Source organism: Mustela putorius, unplaced genomic scaffold (genome assembly GCF_011764305.1).
Source record: "Mustela putorius furo isolate JIRA1106 unplaced genomic scaffold, ASM1176430v1.1 tig00000275_pilon_pilon_pilon, whole genome shotgun sequence".
Taxonomy (NCBI): Eukaryota; Metazoa; Chordata; class Mammalia; order Carnivora; family Mustelidae; genus Mustela; species Mustela putorius.
This window is the reverse complement of record NW_025421341.1, coordinates 20,264,519-20,288,432: the sequence shown is the minus strand read 5'-3', so window position 1 is coordinate 20,288,432 and position 23,914 is coordinate 20,264,519. Positions and strand designations below refer to the sequence as shown.

The window sequence follows — 23,914 nt, the reverse complement described above, 5'->3', positions numbered from 1 at the left end:
TGGGGCTCCTGATCTGGGTTCGAGTTGGGGCCTGATGCTGGGTGTGGGATTACTTAAATACAAAACGAAACAAAACCAAACAAACCGCTTCGCTAACGTGTCAATCCACGCTCTTCTGCTAGCTTTTACTCCGTGTGGGGCTGACCTGGTAAAAAACGTGCCCTCCACTCTGCTTTGAAGACACTGAGTAGGAAGGAGGACCTTTTATTTCCTTGGGGAGCGAAGCCAATAAAACGTCTGAATGGAGTTCGCCCAGCCTCGTGCCCCCTCACTCCCGGGCAAGCCCCGTCCCTCCCCCAGCCCCGGGCGCCCGTCGGAGGTGCCGGCTGCCTGGAGTCCCCGCTTCCTCCTGAGAGGGCAGCAGCGGAGCGTCTCGGGGACGCATGCGTCCCAACTGGCCCCCGGGGAATTAAAAGAAAGGGAGGGGGGAAGCCCCAACCAAACAGGCGCCCCAAACAAAACCCAAGTGGAGGAAAGCGCGCGGCCACGCAGACCCCGGGCCCTGCAGGCGTCCCGGCCTCGCCCGCGTCCCCGGCCGCGGCGTGATGCGCACGGACCGGCCCGCGACGCCAGGGCCGCCACTGTCCCCGCACCTGGACGCCGGCCGGGTGGCCGCGCCCCAGCCGCGCTCGCTCGCCGCCGCGGCCGTGTCCCAGAGTGCCGGCGCCGCGGGGCCCCTCGCTCCCCATGGGGCCGCGGGACTGGCTGAGGACCGTGTGCTGCTGCTGCCCGTGCAGGTGCCTGGAGGAGCCCGCCGCGCCGGAGAAGGAGCCCCTGGTCAGGTGGGTGCGCGCCCCGGGGCCGCCGTCTGCGCTTCCGTGGCGGCGGCCGGCGGCGCGGAGCCGGGTACCCGTGTGCCCGTCCGAGCCGGGGAGGGGGGCTCGCTTCACGGTCGCACCGAGGCGCCCACTCAGCCCCTCGGCCTCCGCTCGGAGATCCTGTCCCGTGGGTAGGAGTTTTGTCCGCGAGCGCAAACCTCCGGAGGCGCGGGAGACCCAGGTGGACGCCCGCGGGAAGCGCCAAGGGAAGCGCGGGAGAGAAGTTGGCGTCGGGGTCGGTCTGGAGGACCTGCGGAAACCGTGTCTTTAATAGGCGTATTTCAGTGAAAAAGGCGACTGTGAGTTTCTAGTTCGTCCAGGAGAGAAGTTGGGTACGGTGTCTTCAGAAAGACCAAAGAAAGACCATTATAAGTGACTGAGTCGCCGTAATATTTTTCACATTAAACAAAACAAAACAAAAATGCATATTTCCTGTAGGGACAGCCTGTTGACTAGGCTGTTGACTCATTACAGGTTCGGTTAGGAAGTGTGAGGAAATGGAACGCAGGTTGGCAGTGAGTGCGCTTAGTGGCTCTGTGGAAGGGGCCATGCGACACAGTTTTGTTCTGGGCTGTCATGTTAAGCAATTAATTTTGTACCTTCGCAGTGATGAAATGAGGGTTCCATTAGGTCATGTTTAGGGGGTAGTTTCTTATGAACCCTGCAGCTAACATGATAAAGCTTTTCTAAGTTTGCAAAAGCATGATTTACCTTTTCTTACTCGGTCAAGTCCAAACACTTCCCGTGACTTAGGAGGTCTTACGTAACCCCTTGCTGCCTGTCCACTCTTATTTTCCAGTGTATTAAATACTGTGCACTCCTTGATTTAATCAGACAGGCATCCTTGCTGTTCTAGGGGCAATTCAACCTTCTTATTTCCCCCAAGCTTGCCTCAAGAAATGACCTTTATCCTCCCTTCCTGCCTTCCCCCCCAACCAGCTAAATGCTGGTTCTCAAGCCACCCCCCACCCCCCTTCCCCGCAGCAGCTCTCTTTGATGACTCTGAGCTCATTCATCTCTCACTCCCATGACTTAGGATTTAGAATTCACGATCTGCCTCTCACTGTTTAGTGAGCGCACATGTGTGTAAATATATATGTAATGTCGGCTTTATATACAGAAACAACTGTACACACGATGCACAAACTTTTGTGTGCTCTTGCTGATGGTTTCAACAAGAAACCTAGACTATTAGGATAATATGGACAGGGAGACAGCTAGTCAACCACCCTCAGTCTACAAAGAAGTAAGTAACAATCTGGAATTTCATGCTTGCTTGTATGCACAACTTGTCAGTATTCAGTGTAATGAGAATACAGTACTGATTCTCAGTGTCTTGGGTCTTTCCAGTTTTCCATCCCAATTGCTATTCGAGTTAATAGTTTTGGTTATTTAAAAATCTTCACCTGCCCGGTTTGCATTGGAAGGCAGTGAATTTTGTAAGTGATTTTCAGAAGAGCCTAGTGTTCATGAGTCAGAATGCCTGGGGTGAAAATCCCAACTGGGTGACTGGGCATAAATTATGAAACCTATTTCTGCCTTAATTTCCTCATCTGTAAAATGGGGAGGACAGCAGTGTGTACCTCAAAGGGTTGCGGTGAGAAAGAAAATGAGCTAATCCATGTAAAGTGTTGAGCAGAGTGTTCTGACCCATAGCAAACAACCAATAAATTCTTGTTAGTGTTAATTATCGTTGTTATTCTTCTGAGCATGCGGGTATGAGTGGACTGGTCTTCTGTGGCTTAGTGTCAATCCTGGCATCATTTCAGTGCAAACCCATTTGGGAAGAGCGGCCTGTTTGTGGAAGTGTGGAGCAGTGATAGGTGTGTGTATGGGGAACTGTATGTTCTTCCTTACTGAAGTCACCATGAGGTGTCATTTGAAATCTTTTTTTGTTTGTTTATTTATTTTTAAAGTGGGAAGTTCTGTGGTTTTTCATATATTCAGAAAGTTGTGTAATCGTCTCCCCTATCTGAGAGAGAACATTTCCCTCAAGTCCCAACGAAATGCCACACCCCTTAGCAATGACTCGCCACTCCCCCTTCCTCAGCCCTAGATTTGCTGTCTCCCTAGATTTGCCTCTTCTGCAAGTTGCTTATAAATGGAATCTTAACACTCTGTGGCCTTGGGCACCTGGCTTCTTTCACTCCAAATCGTGTTTTTGAGTTTCGGCTGCATTGTAGCATTTATTATCACTTCATTCCTTTTTAAGGCTGAATACCCTTTTTATGTTTGGCTTCTTTACATATTATTTACCTGTTCACCAACGGATGGGCATTTGGGTTGTTTCCACTTTGGGGCTGTGGTCGTCTGCGCACAAGTTTTTGTGTGGATGTAAGTTTTCGGTGCCCTTGGGTATATCCCTAGAAGTGGGATGCTGGGTCATACAGGAATCCTCCATTTAACTTTTTGACAAACTGCCAGACTGTTTCGAAAAGTGGCCGGTTTGAAATCTTGATGTGGTGAAATCATGGGGCCAGATGGTCTTAATTTTTATTTTATGGAGACTTCTTTATGTCTTTTTTTTTTTTTAAATATTTATAAAAAAAGGGTTTTGTATATATGCTCTCCCCCTAACTAAATCGTTTATGGTGAGGTAATGGTTTTCAAGTTTTGTTTCAGGCCGCAAGGGAGCAGTGCTGGAAAGAGGTGTGGTTGGGGAATGACAAGTGTCATTTGTCTACATGGTCACTTGAGGGCCTCTTCCAAAATGCACCAGGGATTCTCGTGAGTTCAAGAAAAGCAACTCTGAGTCTCATCTCCTTTGCCAATCTGATCTTGCCTTTTATGTTTTGACCTTGTTCTTTTTTTGGCTTTTCTAGAACTTTATACCTGAAGGGAAATGCCTGTGCCTTGTCTGCTTTGTGTCTGTGTTTCTCTCTGTTCTTCGTTTCCCCCCCTTTTCTAGAAAAAGAATTTCTCCTTTTTTAGGAATGCCTGAAAATTCATCCTGATACTGCCCAGCCCTTCAATTACCACCCTTTGCTTTCTTTTGTGACGGGCGCAAAGGTCTTGAAAGAGTTGTCAACTGTCCCCCCTACCCCCCACTTTCTTCCTTATCACCCATTCACCATGAAATCTGCTTTCTCTCTTTTTTAAAAATATTTTTAAAATATTTATTTATTTTCGGGTGGGAGAGGAGCAGAGGGAGAGAGAAAGCCAGAATCCCAAGTTCCTTAGTGGCTCCTTGCAATGCAAGGCATGGATGGACTTGCAAGTCCTGATGAACAGGGAGCCAGATTCGGGGCTTGATCCTAGGACCCTAAGATCACAACAGGAACGGAAATCAAGAGTCGAAGGCTCAACTGACCACCCCACCCAGGTGCTGCTGAAATCTGGTTTCTGGCTTCTGCCTGGTGACATGAAAATTGCTCTCTTGCAAGTCACAAGAAATAGAAATCTGATGTTCTTTCGTTGGTGCGTGGGCCATACCTCTGTGCTGACCGTCTGCGCTTGCTTTCACACTTCCTCTTTCCCTGGCTTGTCTGATTCTCAGGTTTCTGCCTGTGATCGTTCTTGTCATGCTGGTCTCCCCCTGGTGTGTGGTTGCCAATGCCATATTTGTTAGATAGACATCTTATTTTTTTTCCGACTTCTTAAGCTTTGCTCTGTTCTCCAGGCCCGATTCAGCTGCCTCCTTTGTGATGCAGCCTTAGAAAGTCTCCCCAAGCAGTTATGGCATCTCTTTACTTTCTGTTTACCCCTTGGGTCTCTTATGGTTATGACTTTTCTAAGGGGGGGCTGCAACCGTAGCTTGATTGGAGGTTCTGGTCTAGATTAGAGGGGCTAAATCCAGCTCCCCTGACTCCTCCTGTGCCCAGCACAGTGCTCAACATGGAGTAAGAACGGAATAGCTCCTTTTTGATTGGTAATGATGATAATGCTATTTACTTGTTAATTTCCATGTGTAAATTTTCTAAAAAATGTATTTAAGACAAAACGCTGTGAAGACTAATAGAGTCAACACACGCATGCACCCAGCATCTGCCTTTAGAAAGCAGCGATGGAGTTGAACCCCCCAACGTATCTCTCCTGACTGCATCTACCTTCTTTCTTAACTTTCTAGAAATGGTGCATCCTGGGTATAGCTTATTGCACGAGTGAGATTTCCTTGCATACCTTCTGTTGTTAGTCATCCCTAGCCCTGAATGAAATGGGTGTTACTTAGCTCCATTTGGTAAAGGAGGAACCCAAGGCTTAGAGAGTTTAAATGAATTCAGAATCCCAGTTGGGAAGTCGGAGAGCCAGAATTTGAATCCATGTCTGTCAGACTTCCAAATCCATGCCTTGCATTGTAAAAAAATTCAGAAAACTACCAAATGTTTTCCGAAAGTAATATAAGATTTATGCACAAGAAACTGGTGGATATCAGTGGCCTTGGCTCCTGTCTGTTTTGGCCCCTTTCTCCTTCCCTTCTTCCATGTCCTTTGTGGGTAAAGTAGAAGTAGAAGCAACCTGGCCCTGTGAACCAAGCCCAGGGGGAGTTAGGAGACCTGAGTCCTAGTTTCAGCTATTAACTGACTGTGGGATTTGTGGGGGTGGGGGTGGACCTCCCTTATCTTCCTCAAATTCTACTTTCTTCTTTTGCAAAATGAGATCAGACTTTTTTTTGTAATTTTATTTTATTTTTTTTCAGTGTTCTAATATTCATTGTTTATGTACCACACCCAGTGCTCCATGCAATACGTGCCCCCGTTAATACACACGACCAGGCTCACCCAACCCCCCATCCCTCCAAAATCCTCAGTTTGTTTCTCAGAGTCCACAGTCTCTCATGATTCAGCTTCCCCTCCAGTTTCCCCCAATTCACTATTCCTTTCCTTCCAATGTCCTTCGTGTTATTCCTTATGCTCCAGAAGTATGTGAAACTGTATGATAATTGACTCTGCTTGACTTAACTTCACTCAGCATAATCTCTTCCAGTCCCGTTCATGTTGATACAAAAGTGGGGTATACATTCCTTCTAATGGAGACATAATACTCCATTGCATATATGGAACACATCTTCTTCTTCTTTTTTTTTTTTTAAAGATTTTATTTATTTATTTTTCAGAGAGAGCGAGCGAGCACAGGCAGACAGAGTGGCAGGCAGAGGCAGAGAGAGAAGCAGGCTCCCTGCCGAGCAAGGAGCCCGATGTGGGACTCAATCCCAGGATGCTGGGATCGTGACCCAAGCCAAAGGCAGCCGCCTAACCAACTGAGCCACCCAGGGGTCCCTGGACCACATCTTCTTTATCCATTCGTGTGTTGAAGGGCATCTTGGTTCTTTCCACAGTTTGGCAACTGTGGCCATTGGTGCTATGAACATTGGGGTACAGATAGCTCTTCTTTCCATGACATCTGTATCTTTGGGGTAAATACCACATAGTGCCATTGCAGGGTCATAAGGCAGCTCTATTTTTAATTTCTTAAGGAATCTCCAAAGTGGCTGCACTAACTTGCATTCCCACCAACAGTGTAAGAGGGTTCCCCTTTCTCCACATCCTCTCCAACACTAGCTGTTTACTGTCTTGTTAATTTTGGCCAATCTAACTGGTGTCAGGTGGTATCTCAGTGTGGTTTTGATTTGAATCTCCCTGATGGCTAATGATGATGAAATGTTTTTTATGTGTCTGATAGCCATTTGTATGTGAGATCAGACTTAAAAAAAAAAAAAAGATTTATTTGTTTTTAAGATCGAGAGGGTATGCGAGCAGGGGAGAGGCAGAGGGGGAGGGAGGGAAAGATGCCTCAAGCTGACTCCTCGCTGAGCTCGGACCTCAGTGCTGGGCTCTATCTCATGACCCACGACCTGAGCTGAAATCAAGAGTCCCACTCAAGCGATTGAGCCACCCAGGCGCCCTGTGGGATCAGACTTTGATGTAGGATCTTGCAGGGCTGTCCCAGGCTTGATACAAATTCTCCTCCTCCTGTGGGCTTGTGTCCACTGAAATTGTTTGACTTGGACTCCAGGGCCAGCGAGACCATCTGTGGTACAGGGAGAGAACCTGAGGGCCCAGGGCATATGAAGGACAAGCAATTGTCCAACGCCTAGCTGCTCACGGCTGTTTCACCAGCAAATAGGTGAAGTCATCTCTATTGCCAGGAAGCTTGAGAACAGGTCTGGAGAAAGGACGTAAGACCTGACCTTCACACCAGGCTTTAAGGCTGAAGAAAGCCAGAGGTTTTGGTCAGTCTCTGTTTTCTTCCCTTCACTCCGATTTAGGACAGAGTCATCTAAGACCCATCTTTTTAATCATCTTGGAAGGTTTGACATTCTGCTTGCCATTCTTCCCTGCACGGCCTGTATTCCTAAAGTAAATAGTGATCAAAACCACAAGGAACCAATGTGCACTGAGGCCCAATGGATTGTTCTGGATTGTTCTGGAATGGCTAGGTGGTCGATCATTTGTCTGTAAAATAGTGAATAGCTTTTGGGCTCAAGGTTTTATGTGACTAATGGAAAGAAACACATGGGGTGTTTATCATTAGTTTTCTAGGGCTGGCACAGCAAAGTACCACGAATCTGGTAGCTTAAATAAACAGAAATATGTTCGTTCACACTTCTGGAAGCTGGAAGGGCTCTAGGGAGAATTGCTTCTTGCGGGTTCCAGCTTCTGGTGGCTGCCGGTGTCCTTGGCTTCTGGCTGCCCACCTCCGGTCTTTGCCTCTGTTTCCCTCTGTGTGCCTCTCCTCCTGTCTCAAACACTCCTCTCTTTGCTCTTATAAAGATACCAGTCACTGGATTTAGGGGTCATCGTAAATCCAGCTGCAAAACCCCTATTTCTGGATGAAGTGCCATTTCACAGGAACCGGGGGTTGGGACTTGGACAGATCTTATGGGGGGACACTATTCAACCCACTACAGGGTACTTTTGGGAAAATGTTCGAGCTCAGAGCATTGGTTTTTATTTCACTTTTATAGCACGGCTTTCCTCCATCCGTGCTAAAAGCATGCCTTGCCATATAAAAATTGCCCTGAGCATGAGTTGTGGCCCTTGAAATGTCATGATTCTGGAAGCACAGCTGCAGTCAGCCTTTGAGCAGAGCGATGTCCCATCCTCCGGCCCCAGAGTCCACTGCTGTATGATGTCCCACGGGACAGACCTCAGAGATCTGGATGAGCCTTCGATGCAACGTGAAGGAACTGGCATGCAAATGTCACACTCTAAAGCCTGTTCACAAGGGTCCCTCTGAAGACTTTTCGGGGAAGTACAGGTCTGACGCTCTCATTTGTATTCACGCCAATCTCTGATTTTTACTGGCTGTCGGTAACCGATAAGCACCACGACAGTCCAGTTGTTGAAAAGCCAAAGAAGAAAGGGAGAGAATTACAACCGTGGCTGAGTTTTTAATCGTGGCTCTCTCTTAAGCCACCTGAGAGAGCCACGTGACGAGCGACCACATCGCCTTAGCTCCCAGCTCTCCTCCACGACCTCTCCTCCACGACATCTTATTCTTTATATTTCGACTCGCTAGCATTGAACTCAGGGCCAGCAGCCCTCTCACTCCTGTCTGGATGGAGCTTATCTAACCCACAGGTTTGAGGGCTCTCAGCACTATGCTTGGGGGCCATTCCAAACAGTGGAATCACCAATAAAAAACATAGAAATGCAAAAAAACTTGGCACCAGATACATGACGGAAAGGACACTTGTCTGCACTATGAGAGCTGAGCCTAGCAAGCAGGGCATCGTGCAGAGGAACCCAGCTGGTGACGTGCCCCTTGAATGCTGCTGAAGCAGCACCAGCATCGATCTGGGATGACAGATTTTAGTAAGTGGGTAAGTGTGCGAACGTGGGAACGGTGAAGCGGAGCCGTCTGCAATCCCCACTTGATGGTTGAAGAAACTGAGGCTCAAGAGCTTCAGTGACTTGCTCAGAGGCATGCTTGGCTGAGCTGGGATTCAAATCCATTATATTTCATCACTGTAGAAAGAGCGGGGACTGCCTCATATGCAGGGAGATGTGCAACTAGCTGCTAACGTGGTGTGTGCTAGAAACTGTGTTTGCAGCATCGTTAGAACCTGGGGTCCAAAGCCCTAAGCTCATGTGCCTGTGTTCGGGCTGCCCGTGGGAAAGCAGGTGCCCATGGGAGAGAAGGGTGAGGGGTTAAAGACACTCGGGAGGCACTCAGCACAGGAACAATAATCCTTTACATGTGCGGAGTTTTTCATTTCACAGTGTGGACTCACATGACCTCCGAGCTGAATAAATTGTCTTCCACCCTTGGAAGGGCTTAAAGAAACGTTGGCTGAAGAGTTCGCGTCAGTGAGCTCTCTCGCGCTGGCCCAGATGGCCTGACTTTCCCCATAGTGTGCTGCCGGGCTCCCCGAGCTGACACAGCTGGGCCACGACTTCCTGTAGAATCTGCAGCTTCAAAGCCCGGAGCCCTGGACTGGACCATGATTCCTAGGAAATGCTTGCAGAGGCCCAAAGGATTCCTACTGCAGGAATCAGCTCCCAGCTCGAAGAACCTTTCCCAAAGCCTGGATGCTTAACCTTTTCGAAAGCCAGAGGGGAGAGAGGCAGGGGTCAAGGGCACAGTTCCCAGACCAGGCCTCCAGTCCAATGGGTAGGAGGTGAATGCTTTACCAAGAAGTCAGCCACTCAGGGTGCATAGAGGGATGACTTTTAAAGGTTTTCTTTCCAGGGAACCTCCAGTGTCTCTCTTCCCCTTTCGTGAATTGCATGAGTCAGTCTTAGTGACACTGGAAGTTCCAGAGAAGATGAAATTTCTTTCTCTTACGCAGCCTGTGATCTAGGTTTCCAGGAACTTTTTTTTTTTTTTAAGATTTTATTTATTTATTTCACAGAGAGATCACAAGTAGGCAGCGAGGCAGGCATAGAGAGAGGAGGAAGCAGGCTCCCTGCTGAGCAGAGAGCCTGATGCGGGGCTCGATCCCAGAACCCTGAGATCATGACCTGAGCTGAAGGCAGAAGCCTAACCCACTGAGCCGCCCAGGCGCCCCTTCCTGGAACTTTTTTTTCTCTAGATATCTTGAAGTAATCTTATCTCTTCACCTTTGTTTAGAGAGTAAATTCTGCTTCAGTGCTGGGTAAAATAAATTTATTTTGTTAACGATGGAAGTCTTTTTTAGTCTGGTTGATACATATTTGTTTGGTGCCTTTTATGTACTGTGCACTCTGTTCTTTTTGGGGCCCTACCTAGGGAATAATTTTGGCGTCGCAACATGTATCTAAAATACCCCCATAAGAGTTTACTGAATTCCGTCAATTACTATTTTTTTCCTTAACTTAAAAAAAGTTCACATCTGTATATGCGTTATCAGAAACTAAAAACGTGTGTGCCTGGGCGGCTCAGTGGGTTAAGCCTCTGCCTTCAGCTCAGGTCATGATCTCAGGGTCTTGGATGGAGTCCTGCATCAGGCTCTCTGCTCAGCAGGGAACCTGCTTCTTCCTCTCTCTGTCTCTCTGCCTAATTGTGATATCTCTCTGTCAAATAAATTAAAAAAATTAAAACAAAGGAAACTAAAACATATAAAAATAGCTACAGTATAAACAACAGCTATAAAATAAATATACTTATAACCACCATCGGGGCCAGGAGATAACTATGGCTATCCCTGTATCTCCAACCCCAGATTCTATCTAGATTTTTGTGATAGTCATTTCCTGGCTTTTCTTTAAGGCTTTACCATCTGTGTGTGCACCTTGAACATGTATTTTAGTTTTGCCTGCTTTTTAGCTGTACTCAATGACATCCAACTGTGCAAGATCCATCCAGGTTGCAGTGTGTCGATTAACTTGTGATTCTCGGTTTCTGTAGGGTATGCATTTTGCTCACCCATCCTACTGTTGGTGGACTTTTGGGTAGTTTCCACTTTAGGACTGTCACACCAGGCTCCGATTTTAAAGTCAGCACATCAGGTGAAATTTTTCTTCCTTCAGCCATATGGACCTTCCCTTGGGTCCTCAGATACACAGAGCATGCTCCTGCCTCACGGGCTTTGCACTTCCTGTTCACCTGCTTAGCATGTTCTTCCTCCACTTACCTGTGTGGGTAACTCCCTCACTCTATCCAGGTCTCTGCTCGAAGTCATCTTATCAGAAAAGCTTCCCTGACAACCCGTTTTAAAACAGGCCCCCACCCCCTCCCTCTGTCCCTTCATTCACCTGGTATTCCTGCTAGGCCTGGAGCATCACCTGATACAAATGTATGTACTTATTGTCTGCTTCCTCTGGAGAGACAATGAGCTTCACCTTTGTGAACTGAAATAGCTAAAACATGTTGAGAGTTTGTGAGTCTGGAGACAGGGATTTCCAGCCTCATTTCTACCATTCAGAGCCCTGTGAACTTGGGAAACAACAATTCATCACTCAGAAAATATTTATTGAGCATCTCCTGCATGCCAGGAGCTGTTCTGAGCCCTCTGATACATCACCCCTGGGCCGAGTAGGTAGTGATCCTCTTCTGCTTTTACTCTAGTGGGGGAGGAAGCAGCAAACGTAGTAAGTAAACGGGAAGAGAAACATGTACAGGGAAGAGAAAAGGAGAGCATGGGCGGGGGAGCACGCTTGCCATTTTAAGTAGATTGGTCAGAGCAGGCCTCATGGAGGAGCTGAGGTTTAGACAGATGTGGAGGAGGGGAGGGAAGGGGGCATGTGGGTATCTGGGGGAAAACATTCCAGGTAGAAGGGACAGCCAGGGTGACTGGGCGGTTCAGGGAACAGCGAAGAGGCCAGAGTGGCTGGGGTGTCCTATGGAGCCTAACAGAACACTGAATGACTGGCTTATAGTCTAGGTCAAGTGGGAGCCACTGCAGGGTTTTGACGGAGGGGTGACGTGGTCTGATTTACACCGTAAGGGGATTATGTTGGCTGTTGTGTTAGAGACAGACTTGGTGGGGCGCAACGGTCCAGCGGTGGTAGAAACAGTGAGTGGAGGGAGTCCTATGCCAGATGGGAGACTGACCACCCTGGCTCGCCAGACCCCAGACTGTGCTGGGACATGCCAGTGCCTGCCCTTATATCCTTGGCCCAGAGTGGTGGGAGATGGATGTGTTTTGCATGTAGAACCAATGGGAGTTTCTGATGGCTTGGAGGTAGGGGATGAGAGAGCCAAGAGTGACGTCAGGATTTTGGCTGGAGCAGTGGGAAGCATGGAGTGTCCAGGATCTGACTGGAGGCTGCTGGTGGGGAGGTCAGGTGGGACAACCAGGTGCTTGGTTGTGACCTTGTGGAGCTCAAGGTGCCTCTCACAGCTCCACAGAAATGGGAAGGAGCAGCACATGGAGGAGTCTGGCGACACAGGTGTAGACAGGAGAGGTGAGGTGAGCGGGAAAGAGCGGGAGCAGAGCAGAGACCGAGGACTGGGTCCCGTGCTCCTGACTGCTTCCCAGGCTTCTTGTCAGGGCCGTCTTCAAGCCGGGAAGCGCTGGGCGCAGGCATGAGACGTGCTGTCGTGGGGTTCTCGTTCAGCCCCGAGGACAGAAGGCAGGAGGGCAGGGGCCCAGCGGTCAGCAGGGCCGGAAAAGGGGCCCCCGGTTGGTTTTTTTCTTCCTTCACACTGAGGCGAGGGGAGCCTCCGGCGTTGAAGGAAGTCATGGACCTCCATGGCGAAATGCTGAGGAAAACTCTGGCATCTATGGCACCGTGTTGAGACTGGATGAGCCGGTGTGAGGAAGAGCTCGGGTGTCTGGCGGGAGGGGAAGAAGGAAAAAGGCAGGGAGGGAATGAAGGCAGGGAGGGCCAGAGAGAGAGAGAGAGAGAGAGAGAGGGAGAGAGAGAGGGAACAGCAGCACAGAGGAAGGACGGAGGGGAAAAGAAGGAGAGGGAGAGGATCTTGGCTCCACCGGCTCGTCACTGGCAGGCTTCCTTAGCAAGAGGAAAGGAAAGATCTGGAAGCCAGGGGCTCAGCAGGCAGACCCGTTCTCGGTGGGGAATCAGGTGAGAAGTCCTTAGTCAAGGAGGTGGCACCAAACAGCCTTCGGGGTCTGTTTTTTGAGACCTTTGGTTGCTGTTTACTGGAGATTTAAAAAAAATAATTTACTTATCAGAGAGAGCAGGGGAGGGTAGGGCAGAGGGAGAGACTCTCGAGATGACTCGCTGCTGAGTGCGGAACCCAACACGGGGCTCCATCTCAAGACCCTGAGAACATGACCTGAAACCAAGAGTCGGACTCTCAACCAGTGGTGCCCCCCACCCCCGGCATCCCTATTGGAGATTTTTATCTTTTCACTCTCTTTAGGGCTTCAGCCTTAAGCCAGCCACCTCTGACACGTGGCCTGTTTGTGGGGAGACCCATGGAGCCACTCACTGCAGCTGTGGGTATCAGCAGTGCGCACGGTAGTTCCTGGGCCTGCCAAGGTCTTGTTCGTAGGGAGGACTCACGGGAAGCTCTGGAAACTCTGGGTAAGCAGCCTTAGCCGCTGCCAGCACTTTGCACCCTCGGGCCCCAGGCAGGGAGCCTGGTGCTCCCAGATCTGGAGTCTCCTGGGAGCTGCAGATGGGTTGAAAGAGAAGAGGAGTGACTGGGTCTTACGCCCCCAGGAAGGACTAGGGGTGGAACCGTCCTACCTGTTGGGAGTGAAAACTGCTTCAGCTTCTAATGTGACTTCAGAGCCTCTTCTCAAATGCTTGAGGTTAATAAAATATTTATTATCAGCAGATGGTGGCCGGGGGCAAAACAGCTGCTCTCACTTTCTATAGAACCTTTTCGAAATCATTCTATGGGGGCGGGGGTGGGGAGAAGGTCAAAGTTCCTGGTTCAGCACCCCCCTGTCCCTGCTTTCTGTCTTCCCTGAGCTTCCTGGGTTCAGACCTCAGGGCCTTTGCACTGAATTCTCTTTACACAAGCCTCAGAGTCCTTCACAAGGTTCCCAAGCTGCTTCTCCTGTCATTTGCTTTACACATTTCTTTCTTTCTCTCTCTTTTATTTCTGGTCTCTCCACCTTACGGGCTTACAGTTTTGAAGTAAAGCAGACTGATGCCTGGATGGGGTGGGCGGTGCAGAAGAAAAGGGTCAGGGTCTAGCCTGCCAGAGCAGAGAATCTGGGATCAGCGAGTCGGGTGGACTCTGACTGACCCTCCTTCACTTTCATCTGGACCGGAGTGTGGCTGACCAGGTTAGGGTTACGGTCACATCCCACTCTCAGGAGGGGCGCAGGAGTCCCAGGCAAACAGCACAGGTCAGAGTCATTGGTCGCCCAGGGGCCAAAGAGCTGGATTCTCTTGCCTGTTTTATGCCATCCCCCTGGGTGTCAGGGACGAGGCAGTCCGAAGCTCACGGGATGCCAGGGCAACTCGGCTTCTAATTAGGGCAGCGTGAGATGTGGAGACCACTGGGGAGGCTCCCCGTGTCTGGAGCACGAGCTCCTCTGAACAGGCCCGGTGCTGACCTCGCTGTGCAGCTGTGTTTGGGTTTGCAGACGAAGAAGGAGAGGCTGTGTTTCACACTGGCCAGAGACATGCGTGTTCCTGTGTGTGTACATGTGTGTGTGTGTGTGTGTTGGGGTGAAAGAGAGAGGGACAGATAGAGAGAGAGAGAGAGAGATGGGCTTTGAGAGGAAGGGGACTAGCCTGGGAGGCACCTGTTGTAATGTAAACATGCAAAGGGATTGTGGGTTGCGAGCAGAAAGTGGGCTAGATTACTCGTGGTCCCATGTGCTTGATCACGGATAACGCAGGTGGGTACTGGCGAATTTCTCAACCTCCTGCTTTGGGGGGAGTCTTAGAAAGGTGGCAATGGGGGGTTGTGGCTGACATTTCCTCTAACAGCTCACTTTGCGACAGACACTCGTCACATACTCTGAAAACACCTCCTCTGTGCCTGCTCCTGCCAGGCCATGTGGGATGTTAAGAAGTGCAGAGTACAGTCCCTCCCTAGAGGGACTTTCCAGCCTGTTGCAGAGTCCAGACTGACACAAGTGGAACAGATTCGGGGACAAGCTGAAGAGCAGTTTCAGGAAAGTACTAGAGTCTCACGGCCCCAGAGGGAAATGTCCAGTGGCATCGGGAGCCAGGGCGGCGGCCACCGTGAGCCTCTGGGGTCTCCTTGCCCGGAGGAGCCACCCTGGGGGAATTTGCCGGTTTAGAGGGCAACATGCACATGTGCACTGGTTAGCTGAGCCACTCCATTTGTGGGTGTGTCCCTGTCACCGCGTTTGGATGTCCAGCCTGTGACACGTGGCTGCTTGGAGCCACCCCACTGGGGACCTCATGCTGGGAGGACTGTCAGCTGGCGGTCAGTCCTGGGCAGACGGTCAAGCAATGCCAAAGTCTGGTCTGAGTCTGGTCTGCGTCTGCAAACGGGGTAGTGTTACCTACCCTTCTGACTTCAGACAGCCGTGTGGCAGGAGGGGTGGGACATGGGAGCCCCCAGGCGAAGCTCTGTGTCAGGCAGCCAGGCTTTATCACCGACTGTAAAATCTGCTTAGGCAGAAAGCCATCAGAGGCAGCACGTCTCCCATCGTGGACGCCTTTCCAGTGTCTGCCTGCCCTTTGGAGTTCCTCTCGGCCTCACCGTCTGTCTTCCTTGGGACTCCCCTTCTCTCTCCAGTGGCCCTTCCATTCCTGCTGCTTAAGTCTAGCTGTTTCCATCAAAGCCTTTCCTTACTCCCCAGGCCCAGGCCGGTCCTCCGATGCTGCGTCTTCCAGGGGATGGAAGTGCATGGGCATTTCTCCCTAGTCTAGATGGCCAGCCCCGTCCTTGTTCCCAAGCCAGCTTCACCTCCCTGTGAACGTCCCATAGGCTCACGGTCAACCCTGGCCTCCTCTGCATGGGGTCAGTTAAAGGCCTCCGTCTCCCATATCAGCTAGGACTCTGCCCGCCATGGGCTCTAACCTCTCGAGATGCTAGAGTGTATCCTCCATGTCCCCTCCTGTCCTATTTCCGTATCCACACCCTTGCTCGTGCTCTCCCAACCAGTATTTCAGACATGTATGGTGAAATATGTATTTATTAGCAGAACTCCACTTTCCTGTGCCGCAAAGCAACCTGCGTTGGAACTCTAACAAATGACATTTAAATCGAGTGGCCTTGTGGTTGTGGCTGGTTCGTGAGCCACACACCCACCCCCGGCCCCCTGACAGAGGACCTCAGAGATCATCATGAACACCCGGGATGGCCTCCTAGGCCATGTCTTTGGTCCTTCCTCCGCCTGAATTGTTTCTAAAACCCAGACCTGACAAGGCTCAAAATCCCCTTAAACTTTTCCACAGTTCACACAATAAAGTCCAAAGTCCGGCAGGGTCATCAGTCTGACCCCGAGTGACCTTTTCTTCTTCCCACGCTTCTGTTTCCCTCTGTGCCAGCACTGTGTGGTGTAGCCACACGGGGAGGCTTGGAATCCCCCAGGCCTGTGCTTGCTTCAGGCCTCCGTGCGCCGCCCCCGTCGTTCCCTCTGCCCGGAATACCTTTCCCCGGCTTCTCCTCCTGGCGCCTGGTGGTGCATTCCTCGGGTCTGGGTTAGAGGTCGCCTCCACAAAACCTTTCTTGAGCTTCCTTCCCATCACACAGGTTGTCACTCCTTCTCTGGTTCTACGACATTCTGTTTATACTTAAAAAATTTAATTTCACTTATCTCATTGCACTCTTGTCACACTAAGAACCGCACAATGTCCTTTTTGTTTTCATGTCCCCAAAACACCCAGCCTGGCGCGCAGTAAACAGCAGGCATCCATTTCCTGTTTGTGGAATCAGCAACCGAAGGGATGAGTGAATGAATTTGACATGTGCCGCTAGGGCACTGAGGCCTCATCTGTGTTCTCTTTCATTGGCTCATCATCTTTAAAAAAAAAAAAAAAAATTAAATCTAAATTCAATTTAGTTAACATATAGAGTGTTATTAGACTCAGAGGTAGAGTTAGGGATTCATCAGTTGCCAACAACACCCCATGCCCATTCTATCAAGTGTCCTTCTAATGTCCATCACCCAGTTACCCCCTCCCACCCACATCCCCTCCAGTGACCCTCAGTTTGTTTGCTATGGTTAAGAGTCTCTCATGGTTTGTCACCCTCTCTGATTTCGTCTCGTTTTATTTTTCCTTCCCTTTCCCTATATTCTTCTGTTTTGTTATTTAAATTCCATGTATGAGTGAAATCATATGGTCTTTGTCTTTCTCTGATTGACTTATTTTGCTCAGCATAATACCCTCTAGTTCCATCCCTGTCATTGCAAATGGCAAGATTTCACTCTTTTTTTCTTAATTAAATTTTTATTTTTTATTAACAAATAATGTATTATTATAATGCCCCAGGGGTACAGGTCTGTGAATCGCCAGGTTTACATACTTCACAGCACTCACCATAGCACATACCCTCCCCCATAATCCATAACCCAACCACCCTTTCCCTACCCCCCTCTGCCACCAGCAACCCTCAGTTTATTTTGTGAGATTAAGAGTCTCTTATGGTTTGTGTCCCTCCTGATCCCATCTTGTTTCATTTTTTCCTTCCCTAACCCACCAACTCCCCAACGTTGCCTCTCAAATTCTTCATATCAGAAAGATCATATGATAATTGTCTTTCTCTGATTGACTTATTTCGCTCATCATAATACCCTCTAGTTCCATCCACATCATTGCAAATGGCAAGATTTCATTTCTTTTGATGGCTGCATAGTATTCCATTGTGTGTGTGTGTGTGTGTGTGTGTGTGTGTGTGTATCACTGCTTCTTTATCCATTCATCTGTTGATGGATATCTAGGTTCTTTCCATAGTTTGGCTATTGTGGACATTGCTGCTATAAACATTCGGGTGCACGTGCCCCTTTGGATCACTACATTTGTATCTTTGGGGTAAATACCCAGTAGTGCAATTGCTGGGTCATAGGGAAGCTCTATTTTCAACTCTTTGAGGAACCTCCATTCCCACCAACAGTGCTTTCCCACTGACAGTGTAAGAGGGTTCCCCTTTCTCCACATCCTTGCCAGCATCTGTTGTTTCCTGACTTGTTAATTTTAGCCATTCTGATTGGTGTGAGGTGATATGTTATTGCAGTTATGGTTTGTATTTTCCTGATGTTGAGTGATGTGGAGCACTTTTTCATGTGCCTGTTGGCCATTTGTAGGTCTTGGTAGAAATGTCAGTTCATGTCCTCTGCCCATTTCTTGATTGAATTCTTTGTTGACTCATCATTCTGAACAAAAGTGCTTTCTGCATTTCTGCCTTTGCTGTGTCAGGCTGCCTACATGACAGCCACATGTGGCCAAGCAGCCTCTGGTTCCCCATAGGTTGCTCCTTTCCCCATCACTCTGATCTCTTTGTCCAGTCCCAGACCCTACACTTTGCACTGTAGCTAGAGGGATTTCAGGGTCCAGTGTCTTGGCCCCTTGTCTGAGGCAGATAGTGGCCTCCTGCCGACCTTGGTTCCAAGATCCCCCGCCACTTGTGCTCCACTTTTTACAACTGGACCCAAGGGCTTTTGAATGTGTTATTTCATTTGCCTGGAACTCTGTTCTAGAATTACAACTTAAAGCTCAATCACCCCTTCTTTACAATGCCTACCTGATGCTTCCCACCACTGGCTCTACAGTGCGTATCCTAGTTTTTTACTCTATAGTCACCTGGTCATTCATTAATGTGTTTCCCTCCCTGGGCTCTAGTGAGGTCCAAGGATGGGGATTATGTGTCTGTTTTGTTCACAACTTTATGGAGCCCTCTGGTTAACATGGAGTCAGGGCTTCATACATATAATTAGATCAAGGGAATATCCTCGACATGACCCTAGCTGTTCAGTCTCACAGAAACTCACCAGGGCCAGGTGCAAGCAGGTCCTAAGTGAGGCTTAGCCACTTGCCTCCTCCAGAAGTCCCAGCACAGGTAACCACCTTGTAGAGGGTAAATCCTAGAGTGAACATACAAAAATAGGATTACTGAACTTCTTACTCAACAATCCACATTGTCTACTGAATGTATTTGGAGGGCACCAGGGTGGCTCAGTCAGTTAAGCATCTGCATTCAGCTCAGGTCATGATCCCAGGGTCCTGGGGTTGAGTCCCATATCATGCTCCTTGCTCACTAGGGAACCTGCTTCTCCCTCTGCCTCTCCCCCCACTCATGCTTGCTCTCTCTCTCTGAAGTAAATAAATAAAATCTTTAAAAAAAAAAAAAGGAAAGCATTTGGATATGCATATTTGTTTCTTCACTTTCTTGTAAGGAATTTGATAGTTCATTGCCATCGTGATCTCAGTTTACTGTGCTTCCTTGAACTCATAGCCCGTGAAAAGCTCACCTCTTCAGGTCACTTGTCAATTTCTTCTTTTAATTATACAAGAATTTTATTCCCCTTCCCCCCACTGGATTTCATTTTTCAGTTTTCACTGCTGGGATGTGCAGGGCTCAATTTCCTGATGAACGTAGTAATATCCCTTCTACCCAGGCGTCTGGTTACATCTGTTCTCTGTCATTTTAAAAGCCATTTTTAAAATTATTCTACTGTGCTATGCTTAATTATTAGAGACAGTTCAGGCCTTGTTAGTAGAAATATATGTTTATATATTACATTGTATATTATACAGTATATAACATTTTATTTGCATTACATGTTACAGGCATCTGATGTATATGTTATATACATTATATATATTACAAAACGCTTATACCCTTTTTTTTAAACACCATAGTGATAGCAATCCATATTCTTCATTTGGAGCAACTCTGGCGAGAGACGATGACAAGAATTTGTGGAGCATGCCCCACGACCTGTCCCACACAGAGGCAGATGACGACAGAATCCTGTACAATCTGATAGTCGTTCGAAATCAGCAGGCCAAAGATTCAGAGGTAAGCGGGCGCCGGTCGAGATCTTGCCGGGTGCCATTGATAATGGCCAGTCGGAAAAAGCAGTGACTGAGAAGGCCAGCTTGGAATAAAGAAAAGGAAGCCTGGGGGTGCTAATGTTCGTTAGTCTTGGTCCACCTGCTGGACACACAGATGAGACCGCCTTCTACTTACGACCTCGATGATGCAAGGATTACAGCGCGAGCGAGGCAGTGCTGCGGAAGACGGTGAAGAGAGCGGACCATCTTCCATGGCCTGCTTAGCAAGCCACAGTTAGAAGATTCAGACGGAAGTGGAAGGTGGAAGTGTATTTTGCATTATCACAATTTGTGCATTAGCGGGGTCTGAATTAGTTTTATTTGTTTTTTCTCTTGATAGCTTCTTAAATTGTGCGTGTTGATTAGACAGCCACGTATCATAATTTTTGTGATGAGGCATGAAATTGATCTTTTTTTTTTTTTTTTTGGTAGTAGCAATCTTTAAATTAGTAATTTTTCAGCGTAGTTTTAGGTTTATGGAGAAATGGAGCAGAAAATACAGCCACTACGTCCACAGTCCACAGTTTTCCCCATTACCAACATCTTGCATGGCGGGGAGGTACATTTGGTACAGACAGTATTGATACATTTAACTGAAGTCCAGAGTTTACATGTGGGTTCACTCTTTGTAGCATATATTGTACAGGTTTTGACAAATGGATAAAGACAGGGGCTGAAAATACTCTTAGTCAACTCTTATCCCCAAGTTATTGGTATGGGAACATTGGCATATTGAAAAGGAGCAAGCTATAATAAGAGAAAACAACAGGGGAGTCATGTTTTGTTTCCTCATTATGGTACTATGTATAATACAATAAAATAGAATATGATGGGTATTATTTTCCAAATAATACTAAGTTTTCTAAATTCTGTGTTTATCAGTTAGTTCTGAGTGGATACCCTTATTAAATACAGATGTCATGTTTTACTTTGTATCTTATAGTAATTGAAAAGAATAGGGACATTGAAAACCCCAGACTCTGGCTCTGGAAATAAGTACCAGAGAGGGTCCATGTGTGTTGCTGGGGACAGGTGGCCACAGCAGGGGGTGGGGGGGTCATCTGTTCCTTATCTGGGCTTCTTTATTTTTGCTAATTGGTTGCTTAATTTTTTCCTTTCCCAATCATGCATTAGCAGGAAGTGATAGCTTTCAGAAGAGCCACATGTCTTTTTATTCTGTTTTGGCTTGGATGCCTTTGGGGGGTGGGGTGGGCAGAGTTAGGAGCAGGTGTGGGGGTGGGGATCTTCTGGTTGGGGCGGGGCTGACAGTTGCTTCTAGTCCTTCAGGCCTGGGTGAAGGTGGCCTGGAGTGTCTACAGAGGCTGTGGAGGTGAGTTTTGTCTTGGGTGTGGAGCGCTGATGAGGACGGCCTCTGCTAGACATCAATCACAGGGTTTAACTGTATATTATACAGTATATCACACCCGGCTGTGTTCTGCTCTGTCCCCGGTTTCCAGTGTCCCCTGCACAATTCCATCCTCCGCTAATAACACCGAAAGCACGTCATCGAGCTGCTCCAGCCAAGTCCTGCCACCTGGCTGCCCTTCTGGAGCATATGGACAGGAGCGAGTGACCTGGCTTTCCCCTGATACGAGAGCTACCCCTTCCTTACCCTACTGAACTGGGCTGACCAGGGAGGGTTTCTTTCTGCCGGTGAGGATAGACCTCTTCTGACCCCACTGTGCCCAAAGCTGCTAACAGCAAGAGGGCCAGAGTAGCTGGCGCACCCCTCCTCTCCAAGGCACCTGGATAAAAAATTTTTTCATATTTTTTTTCCAAACACTTGAAATACATATAAAAGCATATGTTGATCTATCCTTCATTTCCCCCCACATTACATACTGCTCCTCACCTTGCTTTTTTAGACCTAGGTCCATTTCAGGACGCTCTAGATTTACCTCATTGTTTTGGGGAGGGTCTCTGATATTCTCTTTCCTGGATTGGCCATCACTTATTCAGCCAGTCCCTAGTAACTTTTATGTTGTTTCAGGGTTTCTGAGGTAGTGTTGCAATGGATATCCATATATACTTGCATGATTTTGGGTAGATTTTTGGGGACAAGAATTGCTAGGTCAGGGTACATTTAAATGCTGGAATTGCCACAGAGCCTCCCCTAGCTTCCTAGGAGAACCTAGGAAAGATCCCTGAGACTGTGGAACGGGGGAGCATTGGAAGCTTATCCTGTGCTCAAAGGGAGCAGCTGCTGAGTTCCAGGCAGCTCTTTGTCATTCTGACAACATGGATCTGGAAGTGCCAGAACTTTTTATTATTCTTCTTAAAGATTTATTTATTTTAGACATTGAGAGAGAGAGAGAGAGGGAAGGGAGGGGCAGAGGGAGAAAGGCTTCAAGTAGACTCCACATTGAGCGTGGAGCCTGACGAGGGGCTCAATCTCACTACCCTGGGATCATGACCTGAGCCGAAACCAAGAGTCAGGTGCTCAACCGACTGAGCCACCCACGTACCCCATAGAACTTTTGATTTTGAAGGGAAGATGAAAATCCAGATTCACAAATAAAATGTCCAAATTTTTATTTATTTTATGTTTTTAAAAGATTTTATTATTAGGGAGAGAGAGCGAGCGAGCACAAGCAGGGGGAGTGGGAGAGGGAGAAGCAGACTCCCTGCAGAGGGGAGCCCATTGCAGGGCTCGATCCCAGCACCCTGGGATCATGACCTGAGCCGAAGGCAGATGCTTAACCCACTGAGCCAGGTGCCCCACATTTTTAAGTGATAACTCACATTAAAAAAAATGTGTCAACTAGACAAAATATGTTTGTGGGCTGCAAATATACCGGGCACATTTACAAGATGGATGACTACTACATATCATTATTGTTATGTTGTCTGGTATGAACCAGAAACGAACCCACCATTGATGAGGAAGATGGAGTTGGGAAGCCGGTTGGGTTGTGTTTTAAGTTTGAAGGAATTCCTTGTTTACTACTGTTGCTTATTTTCTTTTTCACAAAGGATGAAACTGGTACAAATGTTAATAAAACAGAGGGTTTTAGTTTTCTACCTAAACAAATTCTACCTACTGAGGTACAAGGAACCCAAGATATTCTTGTATGATACAGTTTAGAAGCTCAAGCAAGGTATTAAGGAAAATCAGGCATTATGGTTTTCCTTGAGTAGCCATAGCCATGCTGGCAATGTCCCTATTTGGAATACCCTGAAAGATAAAAAATAATTTCAAAATAGTTGTGTGTGCTACCTCCATTCCCCTAGTGGTGTGAAATGCTGCAAATCACACTGTTTCCCCAAAATGAAAAAAAAAAAAAGTCAGAAAAGCAGTGTATGCAGAGCAAATAATGAAGCAAAGCCCAAACTTGAAGTTAGTTGCAGTAACAGAAGATGTAAAATGTGACATTATTGAAATAGAATAGAATGCACTTTCATTTGCAAAAGCTTCAAAAGCTAATTGAAAACAGACTTCCAGCAGAAGAAATAATGCACCTGCAGACCTCCAAGCAGTGGAAAACTTACTGCTCTTGTCTTCGAATGATGCCGTAAAATACTTTACATTTGAGAAATAGTGAACTTCTCAGAATCCTGACCCTGAATCATGATCGTTCTGTTCATTCCCATTAGACGGATTGTTCTTCACATAATCCACTCTGTTCTAGGGAGCTTACAATGGTTTATGAAATATCGATGCCTCTTAATTTTTTGTTTGGACACCTGATTTTAATCATATTGAATTTTCTTGTCCCCCAAGATGTCAATAACAATGAGAACAGCTCCAGGCACTGTTCAAGCAAGTTGCATGTATTAACTATGTCCTCTTCACAGCAACACAGTGAGGTAGGCACCATGATTATTTCTTTTGGAAGCGACTTGTTCGAGGCCACGGAGCTGAAAACATGGCAGCCGAGATTTGAATCTTGGCTTCGTGCATCTAGAGGCATTGTATATTGTGAACACCATGATTGAAATCATGAGAAGGGAATAGGTATTGTCTGCAATTTGATGTAGATTTAAAAATGGGTGAGCCACGTCTGCCCAAAGCCTATTTCTGTGACTTTTTGATGCTAGGAGACGAGAGCTGTGTTTGAGCATGAGGATCGTGACCTCATTTTAGGTAATGTTCTTGGTTGTACTGTAGCACACCTTTCCCTGGTGATGCTTTTTTGTGGGGATCGCAGCCAGTCAAGGCTCCTGTCCCAGGCTTCTGTTTTATCTTGTGCCCTTCTATCCCATCTCTGCTTTGGTTAATGTTCCCTGACTTCTGTATTTTGATGTCCTTTCTGATGGTTCAGTAACAGCCAACATTTTTACTCTGCTAAAAAAGGCTTTTTATGTTTGTTTATGAAAAATAAATGCTAAAAGTCA

The 23,914-nt window shown here is 47.7% G+C and overlaps 1 protein-coding gene across 1 annotated transcript in view; it reads left to right on the top strand.

Annotated features, from left to right (window-relative positions):
• Window positions 1-432: 432 nt before the first annotated feature.
• Window positions 433-23,914, top strand: part of MREG (melanoregulin) — a 60,635-nt gene continuing 37,153 nt past the window's right edge. The window contains exons 1-2 of the mRNA XM_045078720.1: window positions 433-782; window positions 19,385-19,544. Coding sequence (XP_044934655.1) covers window positions 688-782; window positions 19,385-19,544 — 255 coding nt within the window. The 5' untranslated portion in view covers window positions 433-687. The remainder of the gene's footprint in view (window positions 783-19,384; window positions 19,545-23,914) is intronic.